We start from the raw sequence: 27,109 nt of genomic DNA on the forward strand, positions 1-27,109 counted from the left end.
CCAGCCGAGGTGGTTGAGATTTTTCTGAGGTGAAAAAATCTGTGGTCACGTCTTCATTCGGAAGGGAAGTAAAGCCGTTGGTCCCCTGTCTATGAAATTCGTGGATCGATATCTAGTCCAGGTAGGGGAATTACCTCTCTGGCGTCGGTAAAGAAGAAGTATATCCAACTTCTATACTCTACTAACAAAAATATCCTCCTCACGTGATACTTGTGGAGTGCGCAGTAGTATATACGGCCTCTAGCAAAATCAAGTATCGGACTAACAATTCCTTTCATTTCTTTCCGCGATCTACGTTCGGGCCTGGCCGGTGCCGGTATTGATCAGAAACACTTTAGGATTACCATGAGTTGCACATTGAAAGATGTTTCGCTAATCCCAAGCATAATTATCTACTGATTCCCTGTGCAACTTCAGCTAGTCCCGATCGATAACGGAGTAGCAGTCAGGGGTGGTCGCACAAGCTCAAGCTCAAGTTATGATGGAGCCGATCTTCTTTCACTGCAAACAATATATCTCAGAGAACCAACATGTATTCATGCCTAACCGAGCGACTACGACGAAGTTATTGCCGTTCACTTCTTTCATCTCTAAGGGGTTTGAGGATGGCTTGCAAACCGATGCTACCTACACCGATCTGCCCACCGCTTTTGACAGAATCAATCACAATATCTCCATCACCAAATTGACTAAACTTGGATTCAATGAATCATTCCTCCGTTGGTTGGTTTCAGTTAACTCTAGTAGGCCGTCAACTCAGCGTAAATATAGGCATCAATCTGAAATGTTTGCAGCTACGTCTGTCATTCCATAGGGAAGCCATCTCGGACCACTCATCTTTCTACTTTACTTCAAAGACTCAGTGGATCACGCTTGTCGTATACCGATGATATTAAGATATTCAACCTATCACGTTGCAGACGCTCACATCCTGCAGAAACAATTCGATGTCTTTAGCGAGTGGTGTATCGACAATCGAATGATTCTAAATTCCGCAAAATGTTCTGCAATCACCTTCTCGAGGAAAAGAGAATCTATTAATTTCGACTACAATCTCTCAGAACTCCTTTTTCCGCGAGAATGTTCCTTGAAGGATCTTGGAGTGATGTTAGATTTTAAACTCATTTTCAAGCAACATGTCTCATACGTTATTCGCCGGGCATCGCGAAACCTGAGGCTCGTCTTCCGTGCTGCTAAATCATTCACGGGCATATACTGCCTAAAGAGTCTGTACTGTTGCCTAGTCCGGTCAACTCTAGAATATTGTTCGACGATTTGTAGCCCATACGATATGAACGGTTGTGACCGAATTCAAGGTATCCAACGCTCTGAGATAGCTGCCCTGGGGGGATCGTTTTCGACTACCTAGCTATGAGAGTCGCTGCGAACTACTTCAACTCAACATCCTTCAGAATCGCAGAGACACAGCAAGAGCACTAGTTGTCGTCGATCTGTTTTAGCGCACATCGATTCTCCAGCCTTGATCGAACGAGCAAACGTCCAGGCTAGAACTAGGGCGTTGCGGAGCAATATTCTTTTGTTAGTGCCTTTTCGGCGGTTCAACCACACAGCGAATGCGGCCATTACAGGATTACAACGAATTTTCAATAGTGTGAGAAACCTCTTTGACTTTAATTTGACTCATAATAAGGACAAAGTTATTGATTTCTTTTTAAGAATTTTTAGATTAGGACATCATTATTGGGGCTGATTGCAACATGTTAATGATTTATATTTGTAAATAAATATAAGCTATAACAATTTTTTTCCAGAAAACCTGTGTAAACAATCAAATAAACATTCAAATCGGCGGTGTTGCAAAAGCTCACCACAAAATTTGGGGCAGCTAGGATATCAATTTGATGGAATACGTAAGTAGTACAAAACTGCCCATACTTAATGTAATCGCCCGACATTTGCACGAGCTGCCGGATAAGAGGTGTTAGATACAATTCTCTGCTCTGACGGTATTACGCATGAGTTAGCAAACTGGCTCGTATCAAACGAGCTCGAACCGAACAGTAATAATAAGTACGTCGTCTTTGATCACTTGTACGTCTCGCTAGACATCGTCACATTGCCGGCGCTATTCTATTCCGACAACAGGTTAGTGTCGGTTTCTGATGAGACGAAGTCGAAACGCACCCATGACTAATAAGTTAGGATTTGTGACCTTCATTTACAAAGTCTGGTTTTACCAAAAATTCTCAGCCTGGTGAGAAATTTTGGTGTTTACACAGTTTTTCTCCTTAGGATGAAATATAGCATAGTGCGATCGTCACATATCTTAGTCTCAAATCTACGGCCTAGGACCTCTACGAAGAAGGCTTGGCAACTAGGTTTCATGGGTATCTTCCGACGTGACTTGGATGAGGTTGACGGTAAAACAAATGCACTCATAGTAGCAACATACCAATAGGCTTGTCCACTTCGAGTTGTGGGTGCTTCTACACCATGCTGGAATACCGAACTTATTCGACTTAAAAAGTTGTGTAGCTTGGAATTGCAGACGCAGGGACTGGACGAAGGAATTTAAGTTGGCTCGCAAAGCATACAGAAATGCCCCTCGATCCTGAGGCAGTTTGGAAATACTCTGACCGAATGTCTCAAGTCTCAACGAGACTAGTACCTTAAATCAGTTACTTTCGAAATCGAAAGATTTTCGTGTCCGTTCGATTAGAACTGGTAATGGTGGATACTCCTCTAACAAAGGTGTACTCGTAGTACTCAACTGTCATTTTGACACACACTTTCCAGGCTGTATAGAGCCATCACTGACGATGATCTTTGATTTTTTTCAGGTAGTTCTGATTATCGGGCATTGGCTTGTAGAATTGTGACAACCGAATCGATCTACTTTAGAGAGGATATGAACACTACAAGTATATTTTGAAAAAAGTTCTCACATGAAGTCTTGTAACAGGTTATACTAGCTTGGCGGGCAATAACTGTAAAATTCATTCCCATAGGAGGCCGCGTCGCTTTTGAGCTATAGACCGATCAGCCTGACCTCCCTTCTCAAATCAGTAGAACGGTTAATCGACCACTAGATTCGGGATGTTAGTATGGGCGAGCACCCGCTTCAATGCAACATGCATATCAGCGGGGCAAGTTTATTTCTACTCCGTTACACAATGTTGTCTACAACATTGAAAAAGATTTTTCGCAAAAGCATTCAAGCTTAGAATTTTTTCTTGATATTAAAGGTTCTTTTGACAACGTGTCTTTCGAATACATTTTTGAAGTAACACGAGTTCATGGAGTGTAGTATATCACGAACGGGATGTACGCAATACTTAGCAACCGACATCTGTGCTCATCGGTAATACAAGTAAAGATAAGGAAACTGAGTGTCTGCGGATGCCTTCAAGGTGGTGTGCTGTCACCAATTCTATGGAACCTGGTCGCCGATGGCTTGCTGAGGAAATTTAATGAGCTTGGGTTTCCGACAGATGGTTTCCGATGGTCGATGATTATCTTACACGGAAAAAATCCGTTCATAAGGCACATAAAATTTACAAGAAAGAACACAGCATTACAAATCGGCAAAACTATTTGTATATTTGCTCCCAACTCGACATAGCCATTAACACTGCACATGAAGAATGTAATCGTAAAATCGAGAATGAAATCAAGACCTGTCCAAAGAATTTCTTCAGTTACGTGAAAACGAAATTGAAAAGTAGCAACTTTCCATCCCAAATGCATTTAGACGGACATGTAGGAAATAACAGTACTGAAATTTGTAATTTATTTGGAAAATTCTTTCAAGAAGTCTATATTTCATATTCCGAAACAGACCGCGGCTGCGACTACTTTTCATTTATACCTGATTTTTCAAATGACATTTCCGTCCACGAACTATCTGAACACGAAATTTCCACTGCACTAAAAAACTTAGACGCATCAAAAGGACCAGGACCGGACGGAATAGCACCAATATTTTTAAAAAATCTATCAGAATTCACTCTACCATTACTACATATTTTCAACATGTCACTGAAAAATGAAATATTCCCAGAAATATGGAAATCATCCTGTTTAGTGCCAATTTTTAAAATCAGGCGCTAAATCGGACATCCGAAACCATCGTGTGATTGCCATTATATCATGCATTCCAAAATTATTCGAAAAACTAGTACCTAAACGACAAAATATTTCAGCAAATCAAAAATCAAATCACAAACAAGCAGCATGGCTTTTATAAAGGCCGCTCAACAACATCAAGCCTTTTATAGTTTGTAACATTTACTGTAAATGCAATGGACAATGGCAACCATGTGGAAACACTCTACACAGACTTTAGTAAAGCATTCGACCGTATTGTCATACCTTTATTACTCTTCAAACTGCAAAAATATGGCATGGGAAATATACTATTGAAATGGCTCGAATCATATTTAACGAAACGTGAACAAACAGTTCGCTTTCAAAATATACTCTCGGAACCAATTTCTGTGACCTCTGGCGTACCCCAGGGTTCCCACTTAGGCCCTCTTCTTTTTATTTTGTACGTAAATGACATTACCTTTATACTCAAACATCTAAAAGTGCTTATATATGCAGGTGACATGAAACTTTTCATGGAAATAAGAAATGTCAAAGACACTGAAATATTCCAAAACGAAATCAATCTATTCTACACGTGGTGTAGCAAAAGTCTACTCCAACTTAACGTAAAGAAATGCAACTCAATTGCCTTCAGCAGAAAAAAAAATCAAATGTGCCCATAGCCCATAGACATACACTTAGGCAACCAACTTGTAGAAAAATGCAAAATTGTACGAGATTTAGGCGTAATCTTAGACTCCAAGCTCACATTTGTAGAAAATTGTAATACAATAATAAATAAAGCAAATAGTATGCTGGGCTTTATTAAACGTTTCACCTACAATTTTGAAGACCTTTACACAATAAAATCATTATACAATACATATGTCAGGTCAATTTTGGAATATTGCAGCATAGTATCGAACCCATACACTGTCCTGTACGAAGAACGCATCGAATCAGTTCAAAAACAATTTATCTTGTACGCCACTCGGAACCTAAACTGGACGAAATTTCCTCTTCCATCGTAGAAAGCACGTTGCATGCTCATTATACAAATACTCAAAGAACGCCGCGAATTTGCCATGCTTTGCTTTATCAACGACATTATTTCTCAACGTGTACAATCCGCACCATTACTTTCGCAAATATAATTTTAAATACCTAGCCGGCAACTAAGAACTCGTAATTTATTCCAAGAACAGTCTTTTAGGACAAACTATACTAAAAATAGCCCCATCAATAGAATGATGCGTCATTATAATGAAAATTGTGTAATAATAGACCTTTCCATGTCTAGAAAACAAATTAAATCTGAACTAAACCGTAGAAATAATGTATAGTATATAAGTAAATATTGTAAAACCATTCTATGTAGTCTACATACGCTTGACGAAAATAAATAAATAAATAAAATTCATGAACAAAAGGTCAAGATTTCATGAACTGGACGATTTACGAAAACCGTGACAAAGTTCCTGAAATTATGAATAATAAACCTCGTTTTCATGAAAATATTTGTGTTTTCTAAAAACCAGTTCGCCCCGAATATATACATGGCGTTACATTAGAATGTTTGGTTGGGTTACTGTTGTTGTTTAGTTTTTGTTGTGATTCTTGTTCATGACTTGGGAATACACAGTCGACAGTCAAACGTTGTTCATGATTTCAAGAGCTTATTCGTGATTCTTGTGAATTCTCATGACGTCAGCGGGATTAAAGTTCATGATTTCAAGATCTTAGTCGCGATGTTCGTAATTTTCATTCACGTTATCGTGATATTTTAGTCATAAGTAGAGTGATTCTTGTTCATGAGTTCATGATCTTTGTCACGAATTTAATTTTTTTTGTCACGAGTTGTGTAATTTGTGCTTATGATTTCAGGATCTTAGTCGCGATTTTTGTAACTTCTGTTCACGTTATCGTGATATTTTAGTCCTGAATAGAGCAATTCATGTTCATGATTTCAGGATCTTGGTCACGATTTTAGATATTTTTGTCACTAGTGGTGTGATTTGTGTTCATGATTTCAGGATCTTAGTCACGATTTTCGTAATTTCTGTTCATGTTATAATAATCAGAGTTAAAAATAATCGAAGCTCTATTTTGAGAGCTGAAAATGAACCTGATGCGACTCGCGGTGAATAGAGAAAATATTCATTCAAATGTCCATGTTATTCATTCAGTTGAATATCGTACAATATATTCATTTCACTAATGATCTAGGAAAATGTTCTCAAATGCCGGTAAAGCATATGAAACAACAATCATCATCGCTTACATTGTGCCAGGCCCTACTTTAATGAGTTTGATTCGTTGCTGCACTGTCGCTTTGTGCAATAATTGTAGACGAATGAAAATCGGCATGGATGAATGGGCGGTTTGTTCGTTCTATGTTTTCATCTGCGTCATTGAATATTGAAAATGAATGCAACTGAATATGATCAATTTTCAATCAATGAATTTGAATGTTTTTAACTTTGATAATGATAATTTATTTTAGAGCTTACTTTCAAAGAGTAATGTAACTAATGTTCATGATATCAGCGGTTTTATCATGGTATTCGTAAATTCTCTTCGCCTTATCGTGATCTATAATTTTTTTTACTAATAGTTTTTTTACTCGGAATAACGTGACAATATGAACTGGATCATTAAAATAAGACTTATTCGCGATATCTGGTTTTGTGAACTATATCACGCACACTATTTCTCAGTGCAGTTTTCGTTTTCTGTCCGAACATCACAATGAACCTTATCAAATGAATAACGATGTTCGAGGTTCTAATATTTTTTTATATCTACTGCTCATACCTATTACTTGTCGCTAGCAACTGGGTATTTCATTAAAAAGTGTATGGAACAAAAATGATTGCACGAAAATTTTCCAACTTTTGTGATAGAGTTCGCGTAAAAATTTCATTACCATGTTGCATGAAATCGTGAATGATTAGCGATATCTTCTAAATATCACAAGCACGCAAATAGATACTAGATAGTTCGTAAATCATGTACTAGGAATCATGAACCAGTTCACGAATACATGAATATTTTATGATTTCGTGAACTTTTTTCACGAAAACGAATGATAAGTTGTGACTATTTAACTACACTGAAAAAAATCCAAACGTTAATTCTATTTGCTTCAAACCACTTAAAATCAATATGAAGAAGAAATGCTAATGTTATAACGCGCACACATACCTTCTATGTGCCAACTTTATAAACTAGGTATACGCACACATAAGTTATATGGGCGTATTATTATAGAATCGGGTTTTATGTGCCTTATAGTTGTGAAATGTGAATGTAAGATTATTAAGTCTTATAAATTCACACATTAGGTTTATTTGCCAGCAAATAGTGTCTATCTGCCTCCGCTAATTGCAAAAATCTATGTGTAAAATCAATAGGCATAACGTTTAAATTTTTTTGAGTGTAGGTATCATGAACCAGTTCACGAATACATGAATAATATTTCATGTTTTCGTGAACTATTTCACGAGCACGGATATTGGATCGTAACTAACATATTAGAAATCATGAACCAGCTCACGAATACATGAATAATACTTCATGATTTCGTGAACTACTTCACGAGTACGGATATTGTATCGTGACTAGTATGTTAGGAATCATGAACCAGTTCACGAATACATGAATAATATTTTACGATTTCGTGAACTATTTCACGAAAACGAATGGTAAGTTGTGACTATTATGCAAGGTATCAATTCACGAATACATGAATAATATTTCATGATGTCGATCTATTTTACGAGCACGGATATTGAATCGTAACTAATATATTAGGAATCATGAACCAGTTCACGAATGCATGAATAACATTTGATGATTTTGTGAGCCATTTCACGAGCACGGATATTGGATCATGAATTAGTTCACGAGAATTGAATGGGCTCATGAATAAAATTCCGAATTTCGTGGAATAGTTCACGAAAAAATAACCAGAATATTTCGATGTTGTGAACTATTGTTCCTATCATTAGTCAACCTTTGGTTTTATGAATAATGTTCATAAAGTTGTGAACTCATTCTTGGCGGAAACCGTGACTGAAGTTTACAGAACAAAATCAAATATTTCCACAAATGAAAGCGTTATGCGGGCGTTACTGAAGGGAAATTGAACATAATTATAAAAGCCATGATTTTTGGTCATGGTCCTGTTTTCGTAACGTAAAAACGTGATTGTTCCAGAATTCACGGCACTTTATTCACGATTTTGTGAACATTTTTTTCCGTGTATAATGTTCACCGGTATTTACATTAACACACTTTATGATTTTATGCAACAAGTCTCATGTGTTGTGGAGCAATATAGTCTTCATGTTGAACAATCAGTAAACTAAAAAAATATATCACTGATGCTTTTTACGCAACCAGTGCTCGTTCTTTGATTCTAAAATTATTGGTGAGCTGACTTCGAGTTCAGAATCAAGAAAGCTTGCATTGCAGAACAATGTAGACAGGCTTTCGGCAAACATTAGGGACTTAAACCCAAGTAAACTCAGTGAATCTTCACAATAATTGTTAGATCAATACTGGCCTACGGCGCAAATAGCAATTCTGGTTTTGTAGCGCACTAGAAGTGCTTTATAGGTTTTAAGAAGGGCTTCAAGAGTGCCATTGAGCCTCTATTGTTATTAGGGGGTGTCTGCCTTGTATGGCGGCGGAAGGGAGAAATCACAATAATCCAAAGAAAATTAAACCATGTTTAAGGGGAAAACTCTTGATAAAATTGTCTGACACACGAAATTCAATAAGATTTGTACAACTTAGACTTATAGTTACTCGATGAACCAAAAAATAGAAAAAAGTTCGAGTTTCGAAAAATGACTTGAAGAAAACCAAAAAATATCATATTTTACTTACGCTCACTTTTCTTCAAAACAATAGGGAGAATATTTTTTATTCGGTTTTCTGTTGTTCATCGACAGACTACACATTTTGTGCATTCTTGAAAAAAATCAACTCAATTCGTTGATTAGCTGAGTAATCGTGTTCGCCAATTTTAAAAACGCGGTTTCGAGAAAAAACGCTATTAAAGGGTGCCCCACACCAAATTGCATCACGAAAAAAACGCTGTAGAAAATGATCCATTGGGTATTTCCTCTTGAAAATTTGGGTAGAAGTAGTTTAGAGTGTATTGTTTACACTGTATTTTTATCGCTGTCAGTTCTTCGAAAATTGTTACCGATAGATTGAAATCTGCGTATGTTATAGTAAATACGCGTGGGGAATGCAGGGTTTTTTAAACAAAAGAAGTTCAGCGTGGCCACCGAGATTGCGGGAGACTATTTTAGAGGTTCAATACTAACAATTAAGCGAATAAAACAGAAGGCGATTTTTTCCCACTACACCAGACGCCCCCCTTAAAGGATGGAGACAAGAAGCACTTTCTTGTGCATCCTGTCTTAAGGTTGCTGGGATCAATAACCCAATAGATCGTGCAACTAGCCACACAAGACTGTGACCCCAAATGGCTACTTGGAACACTGAGAACTGACACACAAGTAAAGTTTTTAACTTGTGTAAGAAAATAAACAGTCGCTTTGAAATGACAACAGCAAGTAGCTATACGGGACTTGTATGCAAACTTGGATACACTGGTGACTCACGCATGCGAACATGTATGCGATGGTGATATTCAACGTATTTTCATTTAAATGTTTACACAGGTTTTTCGGGAAAGTTTGTTCTAGCTTATATGTCTGTTCTCTGTGCTTGGAATGAGTATATATTTGCTCCTAGTGACCTTACACTTACATGTAATTTTACTTTTAAAACTTTTTACGTGAGAGGTTTTGCTCGCGAGGAATGGCTGTCTGGCTGAATCGAGCGACATTTGCAAGAATACGTAGATAGTTATACTGACGGTTGTTGGAGGGCCTGTAGTGTAGTTACTGTACCATATTCTAAGCATCGTCGCGATAAAAGAATTTACTTTTGCTCTGACAGTTAGGCTACACAGAAAGCAATTAGTTCGGCAGATACGAGATCAAAATTAGTAATCGCATGCCCAACTCCAATCCCGGCAATTCCGGTATTACTGGAAATGACTGAGCAGACGAATTGGCTAGACCGAGCACTGCGACTGACTTTGTTGGTCCAGAACCAGTTTTACTACTGTCGATAAGTTGGATAAAGGACTAGATTCACTCTCGGAATTCATCTGAACATACCAACCATTGCCGTAGCTTGCAATCTTGCATTATAACAAAATGTTTTCTGCCGGATGTTATTACGAAAATGACAAAGAATGTGTTGCATTTTTCCAAGCACAATTTCGGCATTCTAGTCAGCGCACTTACTGGACATTGCATACTAAATTATCACATGGCTACTATTCAGCGTGCTGAGTATTATTCGTGTGATCTTTGTGGATCCGATTACGGAGCTTCATATAAATTGATACGTAACTGCCCGGCAGGAATGCAATTGCGTATCTGGATTTTTGGTTCTCCATACATAGATGAGTCTATGTTCAGGGAACTGAAACTCAAGGATATGCTTCAGTGAAAATGCATGAAATGTAAAGGAATTATCTTATCTCTTTTAAACGCCGGTATAGAATATTTGCTCGGCTATTGTGTTTGTTGTTGAATTGATATCTGATTGGGTTTTCGACGTAACCAACTAAAATAAGTCAAACATGAAAGTAGATTAGGTTTACGGAGAATTACACATTTGGATGGGATATACAAAAGAAGACTTACAAACTCGGAACCAGTTGATCAGTATTTAGATGAAAACCAATTCCACTAACCATTGTCTATTAACTGTACTATAACTATCGAACTTGTTTGCGAGAGGTTCGCAGATTGATAGCAAGCGAACCAGAATCCCACGCTTTCACAGCTAAATCAGAGCAAAATCGATATCCGCACTGATTTGAAGCACCCCATCAATCCTTCTGGCTAACCCCTGGCTCTTCTGTTCAGGCCCGTAGCCAGGATTTTGTTTCGGGAGGGGCTAAAAGTATGCAATTTTAAAAGTGTTTACGATTTGAGATGACCGAACAAGTTGCAAACCAAAATGAGGTGCAGGAGATAACATACCGAATTGTCATCACAAAAGTTCGTGTTCGTAAATGCAGTTACTCTCCAATTCGATGTACATCGCGATCGATGACACAATTTGCGTAAAAAATAGCTTCAGTTCCGTAAACGAGAATATTTCAGCGGGCCAATCTAAAGGTATTTCAGAGTAATTTCAAAAGAATAAAATGATTTTTTTTTCTTGGGACCGATTTACAGGTGTGGTTAAACTGGCATTGAATTCTACTTTTCACATCTGATGCAACAGAACTATTTACATTCTCATTACGAGAATAAATCTTGCATTTTTTATTTTGCTTGAATTAAAACAAGTAAATGTTTGAATTATCGCCTGGGCTGATAGACTATCCAACTCAATTCATTCGCCAATTTTAAAAAAATGGGGGTGGGAAATACCAAATCATAAATGAAACTAATCCGCTCAGTAAACTCACATATTCGATAAATCTTGATCGCGTTCATGAATTTTTTATTATTCCAATCTAGGGGCAGATCACTCTAGGGATGTATAACCAATTTGGATAAAATCAGCAAAAATGCATTTAATTCCCGTTTTTGAATCAACTTTACAATCCCTCGCAGAAAAATTTGTTTAACAAACGTTCTACGCTGATCCACTTTGTTCAACGTTTTGTTGAGTATAGGACTAATTTTTATAGGGTTTTGACGCTTTACAAGCAACGCAAAATACATTGCACGCAACGCAAAATACATTATGAATTTCTATTATAATGGAAAGAACTGCATTTCATTTCGCTGATTTTAAAAATGCTTCACAAGTGATCTGCCCCTAGACTACAATACTAACAGTGCACAACCGCAATTAAAAATAAACGGTTTATTTCTAAATAGTATAAACACCAAATTATTGAAAGTATTTTAATCAGGTGATTCTGATTCGGTTAGTGCATAAAAAACACAATCTACCGACAACCTGCAAATTTTAATGTCTCATAGTAATTTTGGACATTTTTAAAGCCAAGTGCGATGTTTCACAAAGTGAAATCTTTGAAGAGTATCGTTGACTTATCCAATCATAACACGGCTCAAAGCGCTAGCTTAACGAAGCCCTGGATCTATCATATAATTTTATAATGTATAAAACTTAAAACAAAAAATGTTAAGTGGGTGTCCGACAGATCACGCACATGCAACCCGCTATTTTTCGTGGATATCTTTTTTTTCCTGTTGGCAGTTTATTCGAGGGTACCGGACGCAGCTTTTGACTACTATGTATGTTTTGGATATAAGCACCGCTGGTTTTAGACTGATTACGTTTTGGCGTCTCTGCTCTTTCATAATACATTGCGCATGTATGTATATATACAATCATGTAAAGCGACTAAAATGTTGCTACTGATAGCCACATTAGGTTCCTCATGATAAAATTATCTAAGAGCGAATGATGGAATCAAAAATTGATACATATTGACGTGACTAATAAATCTATATGTGATCGGCATCCGACCAAAAGAGACGACTGAATCACGTAGCTTACTTTAAGGGGAGGTTTTCATTCAACTGACCAAAAAGTCAGCAAAATTTGAATTTTTTTGTGGGCCAATGAAAAATTATAGAAGGAAATAGTTTTAGGATTCAAAATTATAGAACGAAATAGTGTTAGGATTCACTTATATTTTCGTCTTCATTTACAAATTTTTTCAAGACGAAAAAACAAAATGGCGCCCGTGGCGACGTTCTGTCTAAGGTAAGTTGCGCGTGGAATACCAAAACTGCATAGAGCCTGCTGCTTAAGGATCGATCTAGCACTCCAAACCTCAGAGAACAGACGTCCATCTTCAGCATTCAACTTATGTAAAATCTCTAACGGTTTCGAAGGTAGTTGGGATGCCAAACCAGGTGCGCTACTGTCGTCATGTTTTTTTGTGGCTGAGTTCGACAGGATTGACAGCGCTTATTCCTCCACCCAATCAAACTAGTCCGGAACCGGTTCGGACTTCCAGCATGAATTCCAGCTCAAATGCAATAACCGATAGAGTCGGAATCGGTTGTTTTCTTTGAGCAACCTTTGAGAACCGGTTCCGGAATGGATTTGATGGATAGTCGGAATAGGTTGGTGTGGCGGTGCTAGTGTTTATCGTATATTAATTCAAATGTTTGCACGCGTTTTTTAAATATTTTTGTTCGATCACGGATGTCTGTTCTCTGTGACCAAACTTATTAAAACGCTCTAAAGTAAACTAAATTTATTGGAGGAATGACCTAAGAATGGGTAAAAAACTTCAAATTTGTCGTAATGCACAGTGGTCCAATAATACAAAAAAACATATATCGGCAAAGCATGTTTTTATCTCTCGATTAGATGGTTATGGATGTATGTTTTATTATTTCATACTTGATTTCGCCAATAATGAACTGATTTTTTTAGTATATAGAAGAATGCATAGGGTGGTTCGTTATTTACCGATATGTTGAATAATATTGATATTCGATTGCTAGTCAGAATTTTTTTGCTTTTCGAACAGTAGTTACCAATATTACTATTTTTATCAGATAACGTTACTACTAGCTGTGTATTGAACGATAATTATCGGGTTTTGGTGAACATGGCGTGCGGAAATATGAGTATGTTTGTATATTTATTCGGAGAATTTAACTAAAAATATAGAATTTGGCTTTAACTAATTTTTTCCCTCGATATCCCTCGCGAATTTTTCTTTAAAATGGTCTTCAGACTGTTCAGTTCCACATAAACTATTCTTTAGCTGCGCAAGTTTGCGCCCAAAATGGCTAGAGAATCTAAGATGTTGTATATGTTTGATAAGATAATACAAGACAAAAAAAATATTTCACATTTTAAAATTACATTATTTTATTATTACCTCAAATCTTTAAATTAAATAGCTTAGTTATTATTTAGAAATTAAATAATCTAATTATTTATTTCTTTTCGATCGGGTCATTACAACTTGAGTTATATTAATTTATCGGACGCTACGTTTGAAACACAGGGCGGTACAGAATATTCGATAAACGGGGCAAACGGCTCAATCCACTTCGTTTCCAAGTTTCAATTTACAAATAAATTTGAATTCATGAACTGTTGCTCCTTTTTAAAATAAATGGTACCCTCACGAGGATATTTTTATTTATGCGAAAAAAAAATATTTTTACCGTGGACAAACTGTTTGTATTCATAAAAACTACTTTTAGGGAAAAATTAATTGTAATTTCAAATTTTGTCGTTAACTTGCTATTAAAATCACGAACAACATTCCAAAATTGAAGATTGGTCTGTGAGTTGGTTCACGAGATATCATGCTCACTGGAAACGATATGAAAATATTGGCATTCAAGCATAAAAGCTGCATTTTCGATAATTGTCAATGAAAAATCATGATTTTTTTACAAGCACATCAAACGTGTACTATTTGATGCTGAAAAAATGTTAGAATAAAAAATAGTGATAATTAGATGCGAATGATTGGTGTAATAAGAAAGACCATAGTGTTAGGTAGATATAATCTCTTTTTTAATGTGAAAATCGGATTCAGTGACCCAAAATTTACTAAACATATGTAGTTTTGTATCGATATTTGCATTAAATATATTTATGACCGTCTCTCTTAAGGAATGGAACCACTGTGTAATGGTGCGCGTTGCGTTGCGTTGCGTTGCGTTGCGTAAGCACGGTATACTTCGTAGATTGCAGACTGATGACTCTCATTTCCAGCCAGACTACTTGAGGAGCATTGTTTGGGAATAACAATTAATCCAGTCCAAGCGAGAATTTCGCCTGAGAGCCACCATTGCGGGCCACGACCATCTTTACCGTAACTTGGGATGAGAAAGGAAGTGTTGATGTGGTACTTACTTAACAGAAGGCCCCGACTCAGTGACACTCCCATAAGTACCACGGATTGGGTAGTGGGTGGGTTGTTAGTCAGGATTCGCTTCAAGCAAGCGATGCGACTGAGAATATATTTTCGTGCATAAGATATTTGAATAGTTTATTGACTCTAGGATACGTAAATGTTCTAGGCGTTTAAACTCTGGATAATCGTTTATCGAGATTGTTTCATCGAAAACAATTTGAACTCCGGACAGCTGGCTGTCGGGAGTGTTGTCGACAATGTAAAATGGACCGTAAACAATGAGTTTAAAAGTGGTATTGTGGAACATTCATAAATTATGTCACGCAAAGATTACCCCATACTAACTAACTCTCTGTCATATTACCACGTTATTTTTGCCCTTTGTCTAATACGAATCAAATGAATGGAACCACTGTGTAATGGTGCGAACGCAAACTTTGAGATTGATTTTTAGCCCTTTTTCCACTTTAAAGATTTACTAGAAACGGTGAATATGAAGAATTTGTAGATTTTATGGGTCATTGCTCCAATTAAAAAGGGTTTCTTTCGAGAGGTCAAAAGATGAAGACTTGAAATTGAACCGTTTTCAAATGAAATTGTACGCCGTTTCGAAAAATGATGTTTTGAGATAAACACGTTTAAAGTTTTGAGCACACTTTCGATTATTCGTGGTAGAATGTCAATACTGCATAGAATTATGTATTTTGGACATCGCTGGTCACGAATTTGAAGTCAGTTTTTCATAGTTCAAAATGGCTGGTCTAATATGGTGGGCCCCTCCTAAAAATAAGTGGCATTTAATCCAAAATCGTCAAAAGAAGAATTTGTGGTTTAAAAACAAGAATTTGAACCTAACCTTAATATGTATTAAAATTTAAAAAAAAATGAAAATGGCGATTCCAATATGGCCGACTAAAATGTTATTTTAACAATTTTGACCACATTTTTCGTTTTTCACCGTTTCTGTGGTTGTTTGAAAACTCACGTTTAGTCTGCGATGCCTCTACAGATCAAACCGTGAAATACGTTCTCGAGACCTGAACTACTCTTCTACCTGATGAGCGCGTATCGAGCCGAAAGCGTTCCATGGCGGCCAGTACGCCGCTTCGAACAATGGCCTGTAGGAAATGTTTTGATGCGCCGTTTAACACACTATATTAGACACTAATACCTTTCCAAAAATGGAAAAAAGTCAAATTTTTGCAAATTTTAATTAAGAACCTCCCCTTAAACATTTTGTCTTATACTACTATATACGTACACAATTCTTGCTAAAACACCATAGGCTGTCATGACTAGATTCGCAAACCGCTTGAGTTTTATTGAATACCTGCATAAGTAATAATCTGTTATGATTGTAGCAATCAATTTTATCGCAAAGTCTTCTACATAATATCTTCTACAATATTTTTACGTTAAGATGTTTGAACCAGTTCTTGAGTATTCACTAAACGGAAGTGTATTACAAATTGTTTAGGAAATTTCGTAAAAAAATATTTTTTCAGAAAAGTTTCGGGAGGGGCTTTAGCCCCCTAGCCCCCCCTCTGGCTACGTGCCTGCTTCTGTTTCTATCAATCTGTACTCATACCTAATTTGTTCCTTTATTCCGGCAGCCACCGGCTGAAAGCTAAAAATGAACCGGTCATTCATGCATAAGTGCCTGCTCGGTCTGTCGGTTGAATCAGCTCAACTGTGGCAGTTATGGCAGATACGGGCTCCAGCGAACAAAAAAAAATACATCCCGCTCTAATTTCAATGAAAACTTCGAGAGCCTGTGAGAGCTCAGAACTTTATGAATATCTCCAATGATAACTTTGAATACCCGCGGTTCGAGTGGAGATCAATATTTTGCAATATACGCTCTAGTGTATGGTTAAGTTTGAAGTTCTAGTGCAGTGGTTTTCAACCGGGATTGAATTCACCTCCAGGGGTAAGATTGACTATTGTAGGGGGTGAATTATGATGAGTAATTTTTAACTTGTTATCCTAACACTCCCATCGGATTTTGACCTCCATGTATCATTTCAGTCTGTCAAGAATTAAAATGCCAGGTGAGAGTGTTTTTACTCATATACAAGATATTGCCTTTCTTGACAGTGTAACTTTGGTAAGCTGCTTTCAGAATGGGGTACATGGTGGCGATAAATTTTCGGAAAGGGGTACATAGAATGAAAAAGGTTGAAAACCACTGTTCTTGTGTGATCTGCGAGCTGATGGGGGAGTTGAAAAATGGAAATAAAACATCCTAGATTTTGCCAGCATCCGCGAGGTGCTGAGCGCGGAACGATCGGCAGCCATCCGCCATGGCTGTTTCGGTCAGCAAAAAATATTGTTTTACTGGTTGCTAGCAAACTATTGCTGACCAAGCAGTTCTTGCTCGATGCTATACTGCCTATTGCTGTGAATAGCAGATGAATCCGTTTGAAAGCGGAAAAAATTCAAATGTTTTAGAATGAAATAGATGAACTGCTTCGAATGGTCCTAGAAGCAGTGCACTGATGGGGTGGCTGTCAATACTTTCGACAACAAACTTGAGCGTTAGTCGAGTACAATTGAAAAACATAATTACATACTCTAGTTGTCTGAATTGTATTTGCGCAAATATTTATCAGGTTTTTTGGTTTTGAAAATCACATCCTTTTCCAATTTTTCCTGGAGTAGATCTAAAAATGCAATAATAAAAATAGAAATTATACGTACTAAAACGTAAGACACAATGTTCGGTTATTTACGACTGTAAGTGCTTAAATTCAGACCGAGATAAATCTCACAAGTTTTAAAACCGAATAACGTACTCTTCGGCGTTTTTTGAACAATTAAGTTATTTCGAGCACATACGGAAACTAGCAAACTCCACCACCAATATAGCGCCATCCGCCCTTTCCTTCTCTCATCATATCAGCTTGTTTGACTATTTTTCTGCTATAAATCATGAGTTTAATTTACACTCTATTTACATATCGTATTGTATCGTCAATTGGTGGATGAAAAACTATAGCCAACGGAGGAGGGCATTCGCGCTGTGGGCAGTCATCTCCCGGAGCGTACTCATGAATACACCGACCGTAGGTCCACTTTTCCCCTTGTTCAGTTCGATATCATTTCGATTGTAGCCCCTATCCCACTCATCCTCCTCAGAGAATTGTCGATGTCGGCTGGTCGTAGGTTAGTCCATGTAGCGTCGGTTGGATGCACCGTCCGCGAAACTGTCTGGTGCAGAGACTAAGCTTCTAGTCAATACACACAGTTGAGCAATATTTGAATGGGGGGATATTAATCCTCTTTCGCTTGTCCATTGGCCCAATACCCAGACACATCGTATCGACATGAGAGGTGGGACGTTCTAGTCACATGTATAACAGGATTAATATCGAACCGTTTTTTTCCTCTTTCTCTTTTCTGTTCTCACGCTTTCACTTGCAGCGTCCGGAGCATTGGATCAGGATGAATTGTTAGCTAATCGACTGGGAATAGTGGTGGGAGCTTTCGGTAACACGCTGTCACAGATTTTCTTCGGAACGGATGAGGTACGATCAGAGGTTACCTTCTGGTGCTCGAACCCGTAAGTTTCTTTATACTGTCAACTACTTAAAACTGAAATTTTAGACTATTTATTTCATTTTCAGAGATCACCTAGGCTACATGCAGGTATTTGTCGAAGATCCAAATGTGCATCAGAAGGTAGACATCACGAAACCAATTCTGTTCCTAACCCACGGTTGGACGGATAATGTCAACCGAACTTGGGTAAAGGAGATTGTTGGCGAGTACATTCACAACTTCGGAGGTAATATCTGTGCTGTAGACTGGAGTCAGTTGGCATTGGTGGAGTACAACCTGGCGGCCAAGAACACGGGGAAAGTTGGTCGGTACCTGGCAAAGTTTGTAAAGTTTCTACTCGCCGAAGGACTCACCATCGAACAGGTGACCCTGGTCGGTCACAGTATGGGAGCCCATATTTCCGGTATCGCTGGAGCAGCACTGGATGGAAAGATACCGATGATTGTTGGTTTGGATCCGGCGGGACCCTCATTCACCAAACCCTTCTTAGTGCGGGCGCAGAAGCGGCTGGACAAGAGTGATGCATTGTTTGTGCAGGCTATTCACACCGATAAAAATATTATTGGAACGTCAACGAATGTGGGGCATCAGGATTTCTACACTAATAATGGAGCTAGTCCGCAGCCGGGTTGCGAGTTTCCACTGGTCAATAACGATACTACGAAAGCATACCGTAAGTTGTTTTTATTAGAATAAGGTCAATGCGATGGTACGAGGAATGTGTTATGTTTTGAATATTTTCAGATATGGTCGAAGTGTAGAAACAATCACACTCATTGTATTTGATGATCGACTGAAGTTTATTCATTTATTACAGCTTTAACCTTATGGGTCCTTGAGGGGGAGTGAAAAAAGAAAATATTTCTACATGTCATTGAACAATATTGATTACTAGATGATTGCTGAAATTGTTCGGTTTTCCATCAAGAGATCTTTCAGAAGATCTATTGGTTGAATGCAAGGCTGGTAGCAGTCCTGCAGATGCTTTCTTTTGACACTTCTTTAGAAATTGGGGCAAGATGATAGGGTGATTTTGTGGTAAGCTACGGAAGATAACTGTGGCGACTATAGAAAACGATGCTGAGCCCCTTGCGCTGGTGTTGCAGGACCAACAAGCGATAGAGTTTCGCACGATGACCACCGATGGTGACTTGTTTGTTGTCTCTTTGGTGTGTAGGTGGCTTGAATCTTGGACGGGCAGGGTCTACCTAGACTTCCGCTATGCTTGGCAAAAAGACCGCTGAACAGCGGTGGACACCCTTACCAATGTAGAGGTGTTAATTGCTGGCTGTTTGTACATGGGGCTGGCATGGTGATGAAGGCGTTGTACGTTGACGGAAGCCTCTGGTCCTTCCGATGTGATAAGAGAAAGGTACCGCGGCGAAAACTTTTCCAGGATCCCGTTCGGATATGGCGGAGGGTCAGTCGAACAGTTTGGTATCCTTGAGGAATGACAATAGGGCATCCTCACGGTCTAGGTCATCTGACAGGGTGTCGCGAATATAGATGGGTAGGTTGTGCTACTGACGCAGGTCCTGTAGTTCTCTGCAGTTGACCAAGAGCTGCTCGACCGTTGTTCTGGGGCTACATGTTATACACACTGTTGGATCGGTGCAAGATATGTCGTGGGTGTGCGTGGTTCTTGTGTGGCCCACCCGTAATTGAGAATGGACCTTCTGTTCAATGCTGCTATGTCGATCTACCCATTTAGTAATCAATAATTTTATCTTCCGAAGATTGGATTGTAGACTACTCCAGTAATTCGTTACGCGACTTTTTCTTAAAAGCTTTGACGATGTTAGCCCTTGACATCGCTTTCGAGAGCTACGTGCATGAACTTTGGTTGCGGGATGCCACTCAGTCGGCTTCCTTACTGCCGCTTATTCCGCAGTGTCCAGGGACCCAGATTGCTCAGATTGGAGTACAGAGAGTTCCGATAGTGAATCTGGAAAAAAGTCGCTGTAGGCATATCTTCTGGGAGATGGCGTGGGCGAGCACTACGGCGGCTGCTTTTGTTGAGAAGACAGAGCATATGCGTGGTAGGCTTAGTGCGAGACCATCTTCTATACCAGTGCCGCCAACACCTACACTTTCGTTTTGACCCGTCCGTGTAAATTTGCGTGGGATTGGCATACTTCCGCTCAACATGTTGATGGTAACTCACTTGGGAAATCTGGGGGTATCCCCAGTTCTGAATGAGCGATACAGGCTAGTGTATAGATTTGGTCCTTGGGCGGACCAGACTCGATTACGTACTCTGTGCAAACTTGTAATCGTAGGGAGCAGCCAATTCAGCGTAAAGCTTCTTGGCCTCTATCGTTCACCGACAGGGAAGGATGACCTTTTGGATTCTTCTTGAATGGAATAATGGTTACGTTAAGCCTAATCGGTCGGTCGGTGGCCCGATGATGGAAGTTGCAGCAATAAGCTACAGCACATTTTCGTGCGGTGATGCTGAAGCCGACCGAGTTCGCCCATTGACTAACTGCGTTGACCGCTGCCTGTAGCTTGAGTCTAATGCGACAGATAGTTTTTCCGGTAACCACCACCACAATGTCGTCTGCCTACACAAGCACATATATTCCCTTCGGGAGGATGGCTAACTGAGAGTTGATTCGAATAAGAAACAGGATCACCGCCAGTACTGAATCTTACGGGACCCCTTTGGCGTCTCAGAACGGCTCCGATTGCCTTCCATCCATTCTACCTCGAATTTTTTTTTGATATTGCTTGACGAAGCAGCCAAGATTTCCTCGAATACTTCAACTATACAGTTGCCTAAGTACACCTTCACGCTGCACAGTGTTGTATGCTTTGGCTATACCGCACGTTATTTGCTTAGCATACCTTCGTCACTAGTTTGGCGTATATACACTATAGCTTCTTCGAAGGCACCCAGAAACATACCTGTACCTAGGCCCTCCCTGGACGCAAATTGGCGTATGTCGAGAAGGTTTTGTTCTTTGATCAGTAATCAGTCGCCTGTTAACCATCCATTCCATGGTCTCCATGGTCTTACCGATGCATGATAGGAGGCTGATAGGCCGGAAGTTGTTCGGGGTTCTCGATCTTAGCATTGTTTTGGAATGGGTATTGTCATGGCAGTATGCCAGGCATCTGGAATGGACTCGCCTTCCCAAATCCTATTGAAGTTGTCTAGAAGTAGTTTTCTTTTTCATTGAGGGTTGTGCCTCACAAGTAGGTATCCTATAGCGTTAGATTTCCCTCACCCAGTATTTAGTGCTTCCACAAAATCTGTGCCTGGGCTTGCTATAATTATGGCTTGAGTCCAGTAGGAGGGGATCGGTGAGGCTTCCGGAGCCATTTTGCGTTTTTGGAACACGGTAGGGAGCGATGCATTTGCAGATAGCAGGGCAAAGTGTCGTCCTACTTCTTTGGCAATTATGGTATTGCCATTGACGGACAGTGCAAGGCTATTCTGTCGCCATTTTCCACTGTGGGTGTTGACCCTTCACCATAATTCCGATGTTGTTGATTATCGGATGATTCCGTCAAGGAACTCGGCCCAGCTAGTTACCTGTACTTCTTCAATCGTCTTCCTCGAATGACGTGCCTTGACACTTCATGATTCCACCAGTGGGCAACCCTCAGCGTGGGAGTGCCACTGGTCTGGGGGAAGCACGGACCCGCTGTTTCGGTTATAATTTCGAATATTTTCGGTCCCGATCAATGGCGTCTGTGAAGTTGTGCTCGAATACAGTCCAATGAGAGCGATCGTAGGGCCAGTACTTCCGTCGCAAGGTAGTTGGGGGTACACGATCGTAAGATATGACAATAGGAAAGTGATCACTACCCCCATTGCCGTTAGATGTTAACCATTTACACCCACCAGCGGTGAGGCAGATGGTAAGGTCTATCGATGAGGTGGAACGGCTTAGGAAGAAGGTGTCGCTTAATACTACTGCATCGTTATCTTTGACTGTCTTGAGTGTGACATTGCCCCTGTGGCAGCATCTGTTCGATCCCTATATTGTGTGATGGGCGTTAAACTCTCCTGTAATCAGGAACGGTGCCTCCAGGTGGCTAATGATCCCACTTAGTTTGTGCTCAACATCGTTGACTCCCTGGGCGATATATACTGATGCTACTGTACATTTTAATTGGTGGGTAGTTTTCCGGCACATTAAGTTGCACCGGCTCGGATGAAAGGTCAGCCCTGATTCCCAGGCCAATCGTTTGCTGGAGATTGACTCTGCCGGCTGACTCAGTGGTGGTGGGTCCGTGTCGTTTTGGATGTGTGTTTCTTGGAGAGCAAAGCATTTTGGCTTCGTGCGAGCCATAATCGTTTGGAAGTCACGGAGGTTTCATCTCAAGCCGTTAATATTCTTTGAATATCTAGCGTGCAATTTCTCCCAACGGAAGATGAAGTCGGATCTTGTTGAGCTAGGACTGGCGAGGTTCTCTCCCAGAGCGTTTTCATAGACATTGGTGGGGTGATGAGGTGGCGAGGGGCCCGCTGTTGCGTTTTTCTGGTGAGCGTTAAGGCTTTTTGATCGGTCGCAAATTCGGGGTTTAATAATGTAGTTGCTTGATTCATCTGAAAGCGAGTATTTGCGAGGTCGAATACGTCATACATATGCCGTTTACTTACCTAGAGCGTAGCTGGGCTCCCTGCACCAGCCGGAGGCTCGTCGATAGGAGTCGGGACATCCAACGTGAAGGCCGGTGCAGGGGCGGAGAGTTTTTCTCTATTCCTCCTTCGTCTGTTGCATTTGGTCTCAGGGTGTGGGGGGTGGCTTGGGGTCTGTTGGTCGGCTGTCTCATTCGGTGGCTGTCTCATTAGGTTCGCGTCTGGACTGTCGGGTCATAGGTTGATACTGTTGTGTCCCGGCAGTCGTCCGCAGGACCTACCGGCTGGATGCTGTCCGGTAGAAACCTCGTATTACTCACAATAGTTGAGACATACTAAGAGACTCGGATATATACGGCTACCATGGCCGAATTTGCAACGCTTGTATCACAGTGACGGGAAATATTGACGTACACTTGTCCTAACGAGGTCCATGTTAATGTATTCGGGCAGGTAAAATCCGGCAAACAACAATGGTGAGTAACATGCAACTGACTCTCCGTCCCGACTTTTTGTGATTCACCTGAGAGCAACCAGCCCAGTCAGTAAATCGTTGGAGGTCATGTTGTCCTATCTGGGTAATAAACTATGTTCTGGACTATGTTCAGCGTGAGGGGCGTGGGCGATTCCATCGGCAACCCATTTGGCTGTTGTTTCAAGGTCAGTAGAGCGTCATATACCTTCTTGGATGATGTCCGAATGATATATCTTGCGTCTCCTTTGCATGCGGTCGTAGACGTATTCGGATCAGTTTGTAGAATCGTATTAACGGATTGCAGGTCTGGAAACGGGTCTGATGGCAGCCGTGGATTGGCAGCGATCGTTCTTATTAGCAGGGTCTGCTGGTCAATCATATCGCCTGAGAAAGTGAAAAGAGTCAGTGCCTGATTAAACCTACCACTCCCGTCATCAGATTTCACGATACACGTTTTATCACAGGTCAGGCCGTTCGCACTCTCTTTTGTCTCTGAACAATGACAATTGAAAGCTTTTGCGATGAACACTTTGCTTATCCTATTCGAAAGGTTTTTAACTTTTGAAATAACTCACATGTAAAATGTTGTGGCAGGGTGGAGTAGTCCTAGTCAAAACTTTTCGGGTGGCGCGTTCCGAGCCCCATTCGCCAAGATGATGTAGCTATGTTATAACAATGTGGTCGGGCTCTTGTTCGACCTATACCTATTGACCTGAGTAAAAACTTAACTCCAGATATTTAACGCTCAGCGACGGTAGTTTATTCACGCACGGTAGTTTTTGCACGAAGACGACGGAAAAAATGGTCAAAGACGCCACTTGTGAATGCGTAACTTAGAAACCTTCGTTGAGAGCGATCCTTACAGCTCCAATGTTAGATGATGACTGAGCATATACTAGACAATCCTTTTGTGGTTCAGGTGATGATATTGAAATCTATGTTTTGGATTGGTTGTCCGTAGATGAGTGGACATCCTCCGCACTATTTTTCGCACATTGTTTTTCATTGTGTGCTGACTGATTTCATTACGTAGTGCACGCACGAATCTGCCCTTCATGGGTACATAATGTGGTTTGTTTAGTTTGAGGTCCGTTATATTTGAAATGCACAGTCAAGTAGGATGGAACATATCTTATTACCTACATTCTCATAAGATCTAAAATAAAAACACTAATTATTTTGTACAGAAACAAGAATTCCTCATCATTGTTAATTCTAATCTTATAAACATTACATAATGTTCATTTTCGAAGTTAGACTTGCGCAATGTTGGATCGTTACTAGACCCAAATTATTCATTTGCAATTATTTTTTTTCAACGCTATATTCTCACTTTTGGGCATTTAGAGATATAATTCTGGTTACCACAAAACAGTGAAAACCTTCATCAATATTGGTGTCATTTGAAACGGTGTGGTTAGTAATCATCGGATATTTTTTTTTATTCATTTCGTTTATTTGATAGGCACAAATGCGTTAGCTTGGCGGTGCCAAATGCTTTTGTTTTTACATTTGGATATCTTAAAACTAGGAGGTTACAATGTTGAAATATTTTTTTTTACAAAGGAAAAGAAAGTTTACAGCTATCTTAAGACTAGAAATAAGATTCAATATACAAAAGAGGGCCAAAAGATTTTTTTATGAAAAAATTTAAAACAAGGGATTCACTTTGATATACAAGAGGGGGAGTAATAGTATTTTACGAAATATTTTACGGTTATCTTAAAACTAACAATATAGTTTAGTACACAAAAGGGGGGAACAAATATTTATGAGAAATTTCACAGAAATCTTAAAACTAGGGATTCAATTCTATTTACAAGATGGAGGACAAGAGTTTCAATAAAGAGTAAAAATTATAGCTATCTTAAAACTAGGAATACAGAATACTAATTTGAATTTTTTAACTAAAACTTATGCTTGGTCAAGATATTCAAAGGGTGGCTTATTTCCGCATCAGTGTAGCAGCAGTTGTATCAAGGACAGGGGAGAGACAGGGAAAGAAGAGCAAAACTTGCAACTTTCGCTCGAACGGCGGGGGGGGGGGGGAGGGGGATCAGCGAATCAAATTTGCGCCTCAGTATAGTAAGTCGTCGAGTACCGGATTGGCGGATGGTATTCTTCGGACCCGCGGGGAATCCTTCAAAAGTCATCGGACCTCGAGTCGCTCTCGCTTCAGTTTCCTTCTATGCAGGCGTAGTGGTAAGGGCGATGGCGGTTACATAGTGGCACTCTGGAGCTGATCGGTTCCACAAGGCAGGAGGAAACTCTAAAAACGAGAAATAAAAAGGAGGGGCTAAATTGGGATATTTATCGTTTTTATGAAGGTATAAATAAGGGACATATAGGGGAAATCACGAGTTGCCAGCATATCTCGGACTGGTACATTGGGTGGTCTACCTCGGGCCCGAAGGGATTCCTTTAACTGAGACCTGGCGTCACAATACCCGGCGCACACCCAGACAACGTGTTCGATGTCGTGATAGCCCTCGTCACAAGCGCACAGACTACTCTCCGCAAGCCCAATACGCCGCAAATGCGCATCCATGGTGTAGTGATTGGACATAAGTCGGGACATTACACGAATAAAATCCCGACCCACATCCATCCCCCTGAACCAAGGCTTCGTTGATACCTTTGGGATAATCGAATGTAGCCATCGTCCAAGTTCCCCATTGCTCCACGAGGTTTGCCAACTGTTGAGCGTCCTCTGACGACAAATACTAAAAAATTCGTTGAAGCAGATTGGTCTTTCGTATATGTCACCATTTAATGCGCCCACCTTTGCTAATGAGTCGGCCTTTTCATTGCCCGGGATAGAACAATGAGAGGGGACCCAAACAAAGGTAATCTGATAAGATTTTTCAGATAACGTACACAAGGACTCCTGTATCTTCCCCAGAAAATACGGTAATTGCTTTTTAGGCTTCACCGCACGAAGAGCCTCGATAGAGCTGAGGCTGTTCGAAACGATGAAGTAGTGATCTGTGGGCAGAGTGTCGATGATCCCAAGGGTGTACTGAATTGCAGCTAACTCTGCGACGTAAACTGAAGCGGGATCATTGAGCTTGAATGAAGCGGTGATAGTATTGTTGAAGATACCGAAGCCAGTGGACCCATCGAGATTTGATCCGTCAGTGTAAAACATTTTGTCGCAGTCGACTTCTCGGAATTTATTATAAAATATATTGGGGATCACCTGCGGGCGTATATGGTCCGGAATTCCACGAATCTCTTCCTTCATGGATGCGTCGAAGAATACAGTAGAATCAGAAGTATCTAGGAAACGGACACGGTTGGGATTGTACGAAGAAGGATTGATGCTCTGTGCCATGTAGTCGAAGTACAAGGACATAAAACGGGTTTGAGAATTAAGCTCGACGAGTCTCTCGAAGTTTTCAATTACCAACGGGTTCAGAATGTCGCATCGGATGAGCAATCGATATGAGAGTTCCCAAAATCGATTTTTTAGCGGAAGAACGCCCGCCAGCACTTCGAGACTCATCGTATGGGTGGA

The 27,109-nt window shown here is 39.9% G+C and overlaps 1 protein-coding gene across 1 annotated transcript in view; it reads left to right on the forward strand.

Moving 5' to 3' along the window:
• Positions 1 to 27,109, forward strand: part of LOC131677887 (phospholipase A1 VesT1.02-like) — an 81,038-nt gene that overhangs the window by 41,666 nt on the left and 12,263 nt on the right. Inside the window, exons 5-6 of the mRNA XM_058957980.1 lie at positions 18,389 to 18,527; positions 18,592 to 19,199. Coding sequence (XP_058813963.1) covers positions 18,389 to 18,527; positions 18,592 to 19,199 — 747 coding nt within the window. The remainder of the gene's footprint in view (positions 1 to 18,388; positions 18,528 to 18,591; positions 19,200 to 27,109) is intronic.

Source organism: Topomyia yanbarensis, chromosome 1, assembly GCF_030247195.1.
Source record: "Topomyia yanbarensis strain Yona2022 chromosome 1, ASM3024719v1, whole genome shotgun sequence".
Classification (NCBI taxonomy): Eukaryota; Metazoa; Arthropoda; class Insecta; order Diptera; family Culicidae; genus Topomyia; species Topomyia yanbarensis.